The 13,677-nt window shown below is 40.3% G+C and overlaps 1 protein-coding gene across 1 annotated transcript in view; it reads left to right on the top strand.

The window, feature by feature from the left end:
- Positions 1-91: 91 nt before the first annotated feature.
- The window catches only part of DCUN1D2 (defective in cullin neddylation 1 domain containing 2), a 596,128-nt gene continuing 582,542 nt past the window's right edge, over positions 92-13,677 (top strand). Inside the window, 1 exon segment of the mRNA XM_044071217.1 lies at positions 92-152. Coding sequence (XP_043927152.1) covers positions 150-152 — 3 coding nt within the window. The 5' untranslated portion in view covers positions 92-149.

The following is a 13,677-nucleotide window of genomic DNA, read 5'->3' as shown; positions in this document are numbered from 1 at the left end:
TCTTGCCTACATTTCGTGTGAAACAAGAGGCATAAACTACAAATCCCAGCAGCAGGACAAACGCGCAAAAAGTTCGGCAGTAATAAGAAAGTGTGCGCTTGCGCGAAGTGGTATTCGCCGTGAAGTTGCTCGATCAGCTGGTAATAAAAATGGTAGGTGATACCCATACGATGAATGCATTTAGTGATTAAGTAACTGTAGGGATTCAGAAGTTAGTAGGGAGCAGGTCGGCATTGCAGAGTTATTAAGGTAAGGCAGCCTGTGATTTTGGGTTGCTGCTGTATTAATTTCAAGTAGCAGATAAGATATAAAAAGGAGGAAAGGTCACGAAGCGACTTGTAGGTATTTTGAGAACTGACAGTAGCAGTCCGTACCTTATTTGGTATTTTGAGGGCAATGATACTGGAAGCTGGTTTGTGTTGGATGCCCCCATAGCTGCTTTCTGTTGGAAGAAAGCACTTCCTGGGGGGGAAATAAGTTAGGCGACTGATCTACTGTTTATTGGAGGGTCACAACTGGGCAGTGTTATTTTAACTGAGTTTTGTTTTTAATGTGGAAATACTTTATTATATATCAGTTCTTTTGTGTTGATTTATTTCTTAATGAGAATGTGTTTAGTAATGATAGAGGAACTATTGTTATGACTTTTGTTTATTTTGCACTGAGTGTAGTGTTGTGGTGTAGATATGGTGCACATAGGTGAGAGAATAGAAATGCTCAGGTTCTTCTGTTATTTGTTGTGGTGTGAGAAGCACATTCCTAGGTTGTGAAGGAAGTAGAGTATGCGTAGTGATTAATTGCGATTGGGAATAGTAACTGTGACTTGATGGGTAATTTTTAATTATAATGAACTAATTGGATCCTGCAGTATGTGCCTTTCTCAGTTATACAGTTTTTACGTGCAACAGTTCAATACTTTTGCCCACTTTTTCTCTAGTGAACTGATAACTTTGATCTGGAATGGTTTTCGTTGGGTACTGCGAAGTGGTTGTAATGGAACGCAGGCATGGTGAAGGAGGAAGGCTGCTTTTGATTTGTCAGAACCCAGTGAGGTTAACTGTGATCTTAATTGTGAGGTTCCAGAAGAAAGAGTCAATGGCAGTTTTTTTTTTACGTAAAATGTAACGTTTCGTGTGTAGTTAAATATGTAATTCAACATTACGCAAATTGATTTTTTTCCCACTGTTTTTGTGAAACTGGGTATTTTCCGCATTGTTTGATGTAAGATTCTGTTAGACTATTTATTGCCTTCATGGTGTTGGCATATAATTGTACCAAGAACTGTCATGTTGAAGAACATTGCCTCTTTAATTCCAGGTAGAAGCTGTTTTCTATTTGTTTCTTGTTGTGATTGAAAACACGTGATAGCTTTGCATTGTTTTCTTAAACTCATGCCTTTTAATAATTAATCCAAAACGGCATTTATCATCAGACATAAGACTAGTGTGAGTATAAACATATACAGTTAATCTGGTAAAAATATCGACTCGATTTAATATACGCACTTCAACTGAATCCTGTTCTGGAAAGAATGTTATTTTAAAATAAAATGCGTAACAGCGGCTTGTTGTGTCTGCAATTCTGCAAACGAACTGTTGTGAGCAGTGTACTATCCTGGTTAACAAACTAAGTAAATCTTGTTAATGCTGCGTTGATTAAGAGCAGCATAATAAAGTTTTGAAGTTGTAAAGGCTTCAGCGCCACAAGGTAAAAACAAAAGAACGTACATGCAAATGAATAACCTAAAGTAAAAAAAAAAAAAACTATAAAGAAAAGAACTAGAAGCTTTTCCCCTTTTGCATGTATTTTTCTGAAGTAAAAGGCAATACCAAAGGGGTCTGGCTAACAAAATTTGCAGATAATTGCAACCTAGGAGCAGTCTATTGAGTCCCTAATGACTTGGCCGTCCTGAAGGTAGGTTGTCTCAAACAACTAGTGCGCCAAAGTCATGGACTAAAACTAAATGCCAAAACATGTAGTACATCTACCCCTGAGAGCTACTTGACAATATACCCTTAAGAGCTGACCCACTTATTCAGGTTTGGGAACTTAGTGGACAATGACCTAACATTTGACCAACGTGTCTATTCTAAGAAAGTTCTATATTGCACAGCTTATAAATAAAGAAGTTGTGTCTATATTTAGTTATGTCATTGACTCCCTATACTCAGCCCTCATTAGGCTGGTCATTAAATATATAGCCCCCCTTTAGCATGTACTTGTCCAGACATGTGCAATAACTGGAACGCCCACAAAGGTACCTTAATAAAAGGGTACACAGCCTAAACAACATGTCCTATGTGGACTGACTCAAAACCCTCTCACTTTACTCTGTATCCTACAGTCTGGTAAGAGGTGACCTGTGACTAGCATATAAGGCATCATCTGACCCATTACTGATGGATTTAATGCAAAACAAGTCAAATGGCATCAAAATACATGGCCTAGGGATCTAAACATCTTCTGCAACATCAACAGAATGGTTTGTAGGAACAGGTGTATCTTGCAGGGGATACCTGTGCTGTGAAACAGACTCCCTACATAAAACAAAGTCCATCCCTGTCCTTATTCAAGCACAGCTTAGATCTTTATATGGGAAACAGAAAATTTGCTCCAGGATTGCTCTCTGTAGTACTAATAGACAGAGTCAGCTCCTAAATGCTTTATCCCATGCATGATGTCTCCTCAACGGTTTACTTTTACATGTGCGTATTGCACAAGGGCGAACTGCAAATATCTGAAAGGCAGTCTGCAAAGTTTGCAAATGCCAAACGGAAAAAGGTTTGATTGTGCAATGAGCTAATGCGCAGTGAGTTTCGCTCATTGCACATTCAACATTCTGGGGTGGGTTGCACTACAGTGGGGCTCGGGACATGGTTCCTTTCCCCACTGTAGTGCGATCTTGGAGTTAGAATAATAAAGTAGGGGGGGTGTGGTGTGCAGCGGCGGTTGCCCCCCAGCTTTACACTTTTTTTTGTTTGGACATTAATGTTCGAAAAACAGCGATCTGCTTTTCGATTTGCTATTTTTCGAACATTAAGGTCCGTCGACATGTCCAGTTTTGTGGTTTTAAGTCGCTCATATGAGCACTCGAACCACTGTGATTCGCGGTTTCAAAGGTAAACCCCTCCTCAACATATGATCATAGAGGGGTAGTATGTAATTATTGACCATGGGGTGGATAAGAGCAGTATGTAACCAAATGAGATTATTTTGAGGACAAAAAGGGAAATTGGCTATGCTTAAAATGACCTACAAGGGCAGGTAGCCTAGTACTTAGCTGTGAACCAAAGACACTACCCAGTTAAAGTATGAGCTCAGTGTAACCTGCTCTGGAAATCAGCCGGTCATATCCCACATTCTGTAACTGCTGTTGACACCAAAGAGAAGAAATGAGTAAGAATGAAAATGAAAGATTAAAATAGAAGAGGAAGAATGTGATATAGTACATTTTAAATTGTAAATGTGAATTCTTTTAATCTCTCAGGATATGCTGTCAAGGTTGTAATTCGTACAGACTACTTGGCATATAATTTCTTGGTAAAACATTTTGATACCCATTAGCTGCTGTGTCATGTGTAGATGGTGCATGTTGTATGGTAAACTCAGACAGCTTGCAGTCATGTCATGCAGTCCTGCTCACATAGGTAGTATGAAGTTGCTGGAGAGTAATCAGACTCAGCATGTGCCAATTTACATGCAATTGCAAGAAGCAGAGCAGATACCAAAAGAAGTTGCCTTCATAGGTAGGTACTAGGCCATCAGCCCAAGGGCCTAAGTAAGCCTAGCCAACAAGGTACCTTGGCTTACGCCACCCAAGAAAGTTATTTTCCTGTGCCCGTGTTGAGCAGAGCCACAGAAGTGATCCCCGGGGTGTATTTCCTATTTCCCATCCACTCAAGATTTTTCTTGGAGTGCTAATGAGGAACTTTGCTTGACATAGATGGGTATCTTGTTCCAGAGTATGGGAAGTTTCTGAGACAAGAACCTATCCCTCCGGCATGTCCTGTTTATTGTGGTGACAAGGTTTATGTCCCTAGAGTGTGTAGTTCGGGATTTCTTTAGGTGTAGCATGTCCAACAGCTCTGGGTTTGACATAGCATTATATGTTTGGCAGAGATCACCTCGGAGTAGGCGATATACTACAGAGTAAAGCTGGAGTGTTTTGAGATGGTCAGTGTAGGTCATCTGTTTGAGGCCAGTAATCCTTTTTGTGAGGTACTTCTTTGGCCTTTCCAGCTGCTGCAGATGTCTTGTGAGGTACATTCCAAAAGGGGCATTTTTTATTTTTTATTTTACATTTGTTGACCGGGATAGTCCGACTGGATGCATGTCCATTTTCAGCGAAGGCCCGGGGAGAAAAGCTCCAAGGGTAAGCAGATACAGCATTACATAATACCAGCATTACATATTACAAACAGACTATTTACAGAGATTACATAAGTAAGCAAGTTAAACAAGTTCCACAGGTTACAGTTAGTCCTGAGCACAAGTCAGGATTAAATTAAATTACACAGTGAACTGGTTAACAGATTTTTACACATTCGAGTTAGCCAGGCTTGATACATTGACATAGCCAGTTAAGTGACAAATGTTGTTTGAGTCTAGTTTTAAATTGACCTAAGGTGGAAAGTAAGGTAATATCAGCTGGAAGAGAGTTCCAGGATCTACTTACAGAGTTTGCATAGAGAGAATCACCGGCTGTGTTAATTTTGCTAGTCTGAATTAGTAGTTTGTTACATGATCGAAGCGGTCTAGGATTGTTATAGGGGGTGATAATATTTTTAAGTGCAGGAGTATTGTCCGGATTATAGAGGATTTTATAGGCCATAATCAGTTGGTTATACTGGATTAGGCTAGGTAGTTCAAGCCAACCAAGCTGATTTAGATTGATGCAATGATGTGTCCTAAAAGGCAGCCCAGTGGCAAACCTGGCAATGTGGTTGTAGCAAATTGAGAGTTTAAGGACAGTCTTGTTCAAATTCGAGAGTAGAGGGGATGCATACAGAAGGGTTGAAAGAAGGTTAGAGCGAGCTATGGCAATTTTAGCTGGAGGGGTTAGGAAGGCTTTTATTCTGTAAAATGACCCTAGTTTTTTATTGATGGTTTTGATAGTTTGGTTAACATGTAGGTCAAATTTGAGATTATTGTCTATGATGATACCTAATAGTTTTGTAGATGGGTCAGGGGAGATTATTGTGCCATCATTTGATTTGATGGTAAAGGTGAAAGCGGTAGACCTACGTGTTGGTGAAAATAACAGCATTTTAGTTTTTTTGGGATTTAGGATCAGACTATGTTCAGAAAGCCAGTTTTCTATTGTATTAAAGGTGGTCTGGGTAGCTGACCATAACTCTACTGGAGATGTGGCTGAGCAAATCAAAGTAGAGGCATCAGCATATTGGATACAGCTGACTTTTGGGATGACAGTATAAAGGTCGTTAATGAAGATGGAGAACAGCAAGGGCCCTAGTATAGAGCCTTGTGGTACTCCGAGGGTGTTAGGTAGAAGGTTAGAGAGTTTGTTCTGCCAGAGGACAGCCTGCTGTCGACCATTCAGGTAAGATTTAAACCATTGGAGAGCTCCAGTATCTAGACAGAATGTTTGCAGGGTGTGGATTAAAAGTTGGTGATCAACCATATCGAATGCTTTGGAAAGATCCAAAAAGAGGGCTGAAGATATATAATTATTGTGGCGATTATGGTTTATGGTGTTAGTAAAGGCTAGGAGGGCTGAAGTAGTGCTGTGATGAGGACAGAAGCCATGCTAAGTGTCTGCCATAAGGCGATTTTGGATTAGGTGGTGCATGAGTTGTCTATGAATACATTTTTCCATAATCTTTGCAAGTGGAGAGAGTATAGCTATTGGCCTATAATTGGAGAATTCAGTAGAGCTGCCTCCTTTGTGAAGTGGGATTACATAGGATATTTTCCAGATGGTGGGAATTTTAGCTTGTACTATGGTTCGATTGATTAGTATTGAGACTGGGTAAGCAATAGCATCAGCTGATTTTTGTAGGTACTCGGCAGGGAGTTGATCAGCAGAAAGTGTAGTGGGTTTTAATTTTTTGATCAAGGTATGGATAAGTGAAGTGGCAACTGGTTGGAAGATGAATGCAAGTAGGTTTCTAGGGGTGCTACTTTCAGGACCAGGGGAGCTAGGAGGTAGTTGGCTAGCTAGGGCTTGAATTGTCTCAGTAAAGAATTGGTTAAAACTATCAAACATCTTCAGGGTTTTATCAATAGTAGCAGCAGGGATTGGGGTTGAAGTTTGTCCAGGATGTAGTAGATTATTTAAACCTGCCCAAAACTTCTGAGGGTTATTTTGATTTACTGTCTGTAAATTACAGTAGTATTGTTTTTTGGGTTGTAAAATTGGTCTTTTGGTTTCGTTCCTGGATTGCCTGTATTTAATGTGATCTTGAGGGTCTTTAGAAGAACACCATAAAGCCCATGCTTTGTTTCTAAGGGTAATTTTGAGTTTAGACTCTATAGAAAGCCATGGTGCAGTTTTTGCCTTGGTTCTCTTTGAATGAACAGGTGCATGCAAATCAAGGATCTCAAGGAATTTGTTAAAGTATGCTACTGCTTCCTCTAAGGGGAGGTGTTTTAGAATAGACCAATTACATGAGTTTAGTTCTTGTTGGAATTTGGCAGGGTCAAAGTTTTTATTGTTTCTAACCTTTCTGAGTAAGGGTTGTTGGGAATTAATGGTTTTGTGCTTAATTACATATGTGAGAAGGTGATCGCTTAGGCCATTAAGGAGGGTACCAGAGGTGTACAGTTGGGGATGACTGAGTACCCAGTCAAGTATACTTTCTTTTTGGTTGGGTTTACCTATCCTGGTAGGGGTGGATATGATTTGTGTAAATGCATGCATGTTAATATGGGTGGTTGGGGATTCTAAGGAACAGGTGCCCCAGTCTATGTTAAAGTCTCCAAGTAGTAGGGTTTCTTGGGGGAAGTGACATGATAACCAGTGCAGGATATCTTCAAATGTAGATATATTGTTACCTGGGGGAATGTATATACAGATAATATTAATGCATTTATTTTTATTAAGTTGCAATTTGGTGGCAAGAATCTCAGAGTTATTAATCTGAGGAGGTTGTATTACATCTATGGTGACATTCAACAGCTACCCCACCCCCTTCCTCGAAGCACGATCCAGCCTGTGTATGTTGTACCCAGGTGGTAACACTTCATTGTCTTTAGTGTTAGGTTTTAACCAGGTTTCAGATAAACAGAGAATCTCAGGGGAGTGGACATCCAGAAGTGCATGCAATTCATGTACCTTGTTATTAATGCTTCTAATATTGAGATGACAGACTAGGAGGTAGTTAGTTGGCCTATTAATTGTAGGTTTGTAGCTTAGATTACAAGTAGAGGGGGTATGTGTATCTGAAGTGAATGGGCCAGGGTTGGGGTGAATATCACCACCAAGTATTAGGTTGAGTCTATACTTGGTGATGAACTTCAGGAATTTGTTAGTGCTTGGATCTAGAGCTAATGTGCCTGGGGTTGAGATGTTGATGGACTGAACAAGATGTTGGATAGGGTCTGGTACTGGTAAGTATGGTTGAAGGTGGAAGGATTTACAGCTGGGGTGATAGTATGGCCTTTTGGGACCTGAAATCCCGTAAGAAACTGGTTTTCATACAAGGTAAGGAGGTATGGTGTGTACAAGAGTGGTAGTAAAGAGGAGTATATCATTATGTGATTCAGCTAGTGAGTGAAGGAACTGTTTTACCTGGTGATGCAACACCAGAAGATAGAATGGTGAGGTAAAGGTACTGGAAGGGGGGATGGGATAATGCCAGATGAAAGCTAATAGGTGCTATTAAATGTAGGTAGTAGAATAGGGGTGGGTGCAATTATCCCAGCATTGCACTCTATAATGGTCTGAGTGTTGAGTAGAGGGGAACAATAACCTCTTTTTTTTATTCCTGGATGAGAACCCTTTTGTGATGAGGTGTGCCATGTAGAAGGATTTCCTGACTACTGTGGCAATGTGATTATCAAAGGAGAGACTACTGTCCAGCTGGGTCCCAAGGTCTCATCACACATTCGGCATTAAGTAGATTGCCGCCTATGTGGTAGTTCATGGGTACAGAGCTTTTACCAAAGGGGGTGACCATGCACTTTTTGGCATTGAGCTTGAGGCCATGGCTCTGACACCAGGCATCTGTCTCAGTGAGGCCCTTCTGTAGGATGTCCACATCATTTGGGGACTCTACTATGGCTCCTAGTTTACAGTCATCTGCGAACTTTGTTAGCCTGTACTTCAGAGAAGTACATACCAAACAGAAGAGGTCACAGGACTGAACCCTGTGGTACTCCACTTGTCTCTGATTTGGAGTCTGCAACTTTTACAGTGTGGGTTCTGTCAGTGAGCCATTTGGCAACCCATTTTGTGACATAGAGATTTATACCTAGTTTAGTGAGTTTAGCTATAATTCCAGAATAGGGGATGGTGTCTAAAGCCTTGACGAGGTCAAGATAGGCTGTGTGAACCACCTTACTCTCGTCTACAGCTTTGGTGACTGCCTCAAAGAAGTCTATCAGGTTCAGGAGGCATGATCTGCCTTTCACAAACCCGAACTGGGTTGGGTCCAGAGTTTGGAGGTTACCAGTGTCTTTGTTTATGAGTTCCATGATGTTACATTCCATGGCCTTACAGACCAGGCTCGTCAGGCTAATAGGGCGATAGATCCTGGGATCAGTGGTGGCTCCTCCTTTGTGGAGTGGGATAACTGTTGCTGTGCGCCATTCAGTGGGGCAAAAAACCTGACATGAGGCTGTGATTGAACATGGTGGTTATGGTAGGGAGCCAGTTAGTTCTGAAGTTCGTGTAAAACGCAGCCTGGGATGTTGTCCGGTCCCATGGATGCTGTGTTTTTGGCTTTAGAGAGTGCAGCTTTTACCTGCATAGTTGTGATTACATGGATTCTGTATTCTTCCTGTGTAGATATGGGCCCTTTAGGGGGTGAGAGGGGGGTAAAGTTAGCACTGAACCGATCTGCCAGGATGTTTGCAATATCAGTTGGTTCTGTAATTTTCGTGCCGTTCTGCAACTCAGAGCAGATCTGGGTGTTGCCATTGAGATTCTTGACATAGCTATAGAATGCTTTGTGGTTGTCGTGGCAATTTTGTTTTCGTAGCTAGCTTTGGAGGATCTTGTAAGGGATCTCAGCTTCTTGCTCAGGCTGACCAGGGAGCTCCTCCACTCATGGAATTTTCACTCTTAAAAAGAAAGCTACTCCATTTTAGATCTTAAAAACTAGTAACAGAACCATTTTTGCATAATATATCATTAAAAATGAAAAAAAAAAAGTTAAATGGAAGGAGTTTCCAGCATTGCTCCTCTTTTTTTTCTAGGAGTGATAATTCTATAAAATTGAGAAATTACATATAATGTAAAATATGATAGATGGTATAGCAGCGGCTGAGTGGAAATTACTCTCTTTGAAAATTTGGAATAATTGTGATTTCTGGAACTTCATTCTTGAGATTACAAACAGTTTTCAAAAGTGTAATATATTGGCAATTACTGTTGTATTAGTCACTGCCTTCCATATTAAAACAGATTCCCAGATGTATGTTTCTTATTTCATTTTAATTTGTAGTACTTACTTTCTGAATCTTCGGATTGCATGTGACAAGTGCTGTTTAAGTTATCACTTGAACATTCCAGACATGCTAATTACTCAAAAGCAGTCTTACAGAAAAAAAACTTATTGATTTAATATATGAAAACTGCCCATTTCATTCCACAATTCCAGAATGCCAGATTATTAAAGTTTCATCATAGTTGGAAAGGATAACTTGTGGAAAGATGTGGAACAGTCCAAATTTTCTCCCAGCATTTCATGTTATTTCAAAATATGATAAATGGATATCTGAAGGTCAGATGAATTTTTTGGTTGTAGTTCAGACCAATACATGCATACACAGGCAAAAACAATGTTGGTAAATTCAGCAAAGGAAAATCAACCTTGTAGATCAACAAAGAACATGTGCCAAACGCAAACTTTAATATGAGATATTGTGTCATTATGACATACCAAAGGTTTCTTTCTGTATTAATAATTATATCAATTTTTTGTAATAAAAATATATTTTGGTAACTGGGTGAGTGGGCTGCTCAGAGGACTGTTTTTATCCATGACTTGGGCTCTATATGAGCAACATTACAAAGTGAGAAGCAGCATACTGTATAATGGCAAAGGCATAAGATATTAATGCAGTGTAAACAACAAACTGGCAACATACCTGTAGTAGCAGTAAAGACCTTTACAATATTTAGATAATTTTTTAGAATTTTATCTATAGAGTTACAGATATTCAATAGTACAAGATGAAATTCAGTATTTGATTTGTGTAGAAATTATCCAGTGTTATAAAAGCGTGTGTAGTTAACTGTGTGATTTTTTTTCAGTCTTATTCATAACCCATTCAGTGTCTTTTAGATTTTATTTCCATTAACAGATGGTTCTGTGTTCCTGGGTCAAGTTGAATATAAAATCGCTGGAGTTAATAGAACAATTTTGTGTGTGATAAAAGTAGTGGTTTATACAAGCTGTCAAAGTTATAGGTAAGTTGTTTATAGTTTGTACTTGATAGTGAAGAAATTGGAATAGCAGGAGACTAAAGAGTAGGGAGAGGTGGGTGGGAAGGGTATGATGTGTTTAGGATGAGAATGGAGAAGGTATACAAGATTGAGGTGAAGGTATGGTTTACTGATTAGGAGGGGTGGAGCAGGAGCATTCCCATTTGGAAGAGAGGTAAGAGTGAAGCAAGCTTTTAAAGGTGGAGGGGTTTTGAGTGGCTCGAATGTGGGGAGGAAGAGAGTTTCATTTCCGTGCTACAGTGAATGATAAAAGCAGTTGGCCAGGAATGCGTAATGCTCTGTACACTTTGAGAAGGTTTTGATTATTAGATATGTGAGGGATCGATCAGGAAGGTGCATGGTAAAGGTAGAAGCTAGAGAAGGGCAATGAGAGGGCTTGAAAATGAATTTATGGGCAATGGAGATTTAAATGTAAGAGAGAGAGTGCGGAAGTTGTAGCCAGTTTGAGTGTAGAGAGTCTCAGTGATGACAGGAAGATTTGGTGCCTGTAGCAAACTTAGCAATTTTAATGTAGTAGGATGCCAGTTTAGGTTTGAGGGAGGCTTGAAGATTGGTAAAGATGGGAGCGCTGTACATGAGAGATGGGAGAAGGTAGGTGGTGGAGAGAGTAACTTTGGAGGAAGGAGAGAGTAACCTTGGAGGAAGTGGTCACAAAGCGATTGTAGCGGTAAAGCATACCAAGCTTCTGGTGAGTTTTTTAATATTAGTTTGAAGGTGAATATCAGATTTAAGTTGTTCATCAATAATGACTCCAAGAAGCTTGGTATGGGAGACTACTTCAGTTGGTGTTCTATAATGGCTTGTTATTGTGAAGGAGTTTTTGTCCATTAAGGTGTTTTTGGTTGGGATGAATATCATAATTTTGGATTTGGATGGATTGAGAGCTAGATAGTTGTTAAGCATCCAGTCCTCGGCGCTAGAAAAGGCAGCCTGAGTAGCTTGCAGGAGAGAGGGGAGAGATTCAGCAGAGCAGGTGATTGTTGAGTCTTCAGCATATTGGATGAGTTTAGTATTAGGGATGCAAAGATGGATGTTGTTTATGAAGCTGTTGAAAAGTAAAGGACCCAGTATTGAACCTTGAGGGGGACACCTGTAAGGGTGTCTAGATAGGAGGAGGTATAGTTATTCCATTTAACGGCCTGTTGTCTATTTGAGAGGTAACTGGAGAACCAACTGATAGTTATGGAGGAGAGGTTAAGGTGTGAGCTTGGAGAGTAGTAAGGTGTGGGAAATGGTATTGAAGGCCTTGGCTAAGTCCAAGAAAAGGCAAGATACTATGTTACTGGAGTCACATGCCTGGTTGATATTGTCAAAGAATGAAAGAAGGGCAGAGGTTATACTGTGGCCTGGTCTAAAACCATGCTGTGTTGAGGTGAGGAGATGATTGTCAAGAAGGTAAGAGTTGAAGGTGAATGCATTTTTTTTTTTTTTTTTTTTTTTTTTAAGTATGTTTGAGATGGGGGAAGAGTATGACTGTGGGGCAGAAATTGGAGATGTCAGTATTGTTACCTCCTTTATGCAAGGGAATGATTAAGTCCTTTTTCCAGAGAAGGGACACGTAGGATTCTTGGACGGAGTGGTTAATTGGTATGCAGATGGGAAAGTTAATGCCCTCAGCAACTAGTTTGAGAAATGAGAAGGTAAGTTATCAGGGGCATTAGAAGAGGGTTTTGGTTTATAAAGAAGTTTTTTTTATAGTATTGACAGGGGTAGGTTTGAGAGAGAAGGGAGGGGGAGAGTTGTATTGGTGGAGGAGGGAGATCAATGTGGGGGGGGGGGAGTAGGAGGAGATGAGTTTTCAGGGAAGGATGTGGTTAGTTTGGTTATTGAGTTAATGAAGGAGTTCATGATGTAGGCTATGATATGGTCAGGTGAATTAGGGTCAGGGCAAGAGTTGTCTTTTCTTCCAGGGTTTAGGAGGGTGGAGATACTGCTCCAAAAGTCTTTGGGGTTAGTTTTATGATTGTTTTGGAGCTTTGAATAATAAGATTTTCGGTCAGTGGCAATATGTTTTTTTACTAAATTTAAAAGTTGTTTATATTCTGTAAGGGAGTTTGGTGTTTTAAGCTTTTGCTGACACTTCCATGATTTATCGCCGGTGTGTCTGAGCTTTATGGTATCTTTAGAAAGCCATGGGGCTGTTTTGGATTTGACCCTTAGTTTTAGGGGGAGCAAAGCTATTGAGTATATTAATAAAGGAGGAATTGCAGTAGGCAACAGCATCATTCAGAGGAAGGGTTTTTGGAGGGTTCCAGTTCATTTGTCTTAGGGTGTTGGAGAAGGGTTGAAGTTAGTAAGGGAATGGGTGGAGATATAGTTATGTTGTAGGTGTGTTGGGGAGAACGATGTGCAAATGCTGATAAGTGATCGCTGAGTTAGTTTGGCAGGGTGCCACTGTCAGTGATGATTTTGGGCTGAGAAACTAGTATTCAGTCTATGACTGAGCCTGAAGAGATAACTTTTTTGGGTCGGGTGGGAGAGTTAATTAATTGAGAAAAAACATAGATTTATACTGGGGGGGGGGTAGGTGTTGCGTGGATGGATTCCCAGTTGATGTTAACGTCTCCTAGAATAATGGTTTCATTGGAAATATTAGATGAAAGCCAAGAAAGGATATCTTCAAGTATAGAGATATTGTTACCTGGTGGGATGTAAAGGGCAGCTATCGGTATATTTTTGTGATTATTAATCTTTAGGGCAGCCAGGGTAAATTCAGCTGTAGAGAATTGAGGTATGGGGTTGGTGTAGGGAGTAACTGTCAGGGAAGAGGAGAAAAGTAGGGCAACTCCATCTCCTTTTTGTGAGTTCTTTCATTTCTAATGATTCTGTAGTTGGGAGGGGTGATTTCGGAGTCTTTCAGGTGAGCTTAAGTATGGAAGTTGGGTATCTTGTTGCAGAGGCTTTGAGCATTAATAGTGGCAAAAAGGAGAGACTTGCAGGGAGAGCATAGAGGAGATGGAGGGCAGCTGATATTAAGTTGGGCTGGGGGTCCTGGATTGGGGTGAATCGCCCAAGAACAGGATGGAGATTTGAGTGTGAAGGATAGA

Source organism: Protopterus annectens, chromosome 5.part0, assembly GCF_019279795.1.
Source record: "Protopterus annectens isolate FY-2018-M chromosome 5.part0, PAN1.0, whole genome shotgun sequence".
In the NCBI taxonomy this organism is placed as follows: domain Eukaryota; kingdom Metazoa; phylum Chordata; order Ceratodontiformes; family Protopteridae; genus Protopterus; species Protopterus annectens.
Note: the sequence above shows the minus strand (reverse complement) of the source record. Positions and strands in the feature narration are given on the sequence as shown.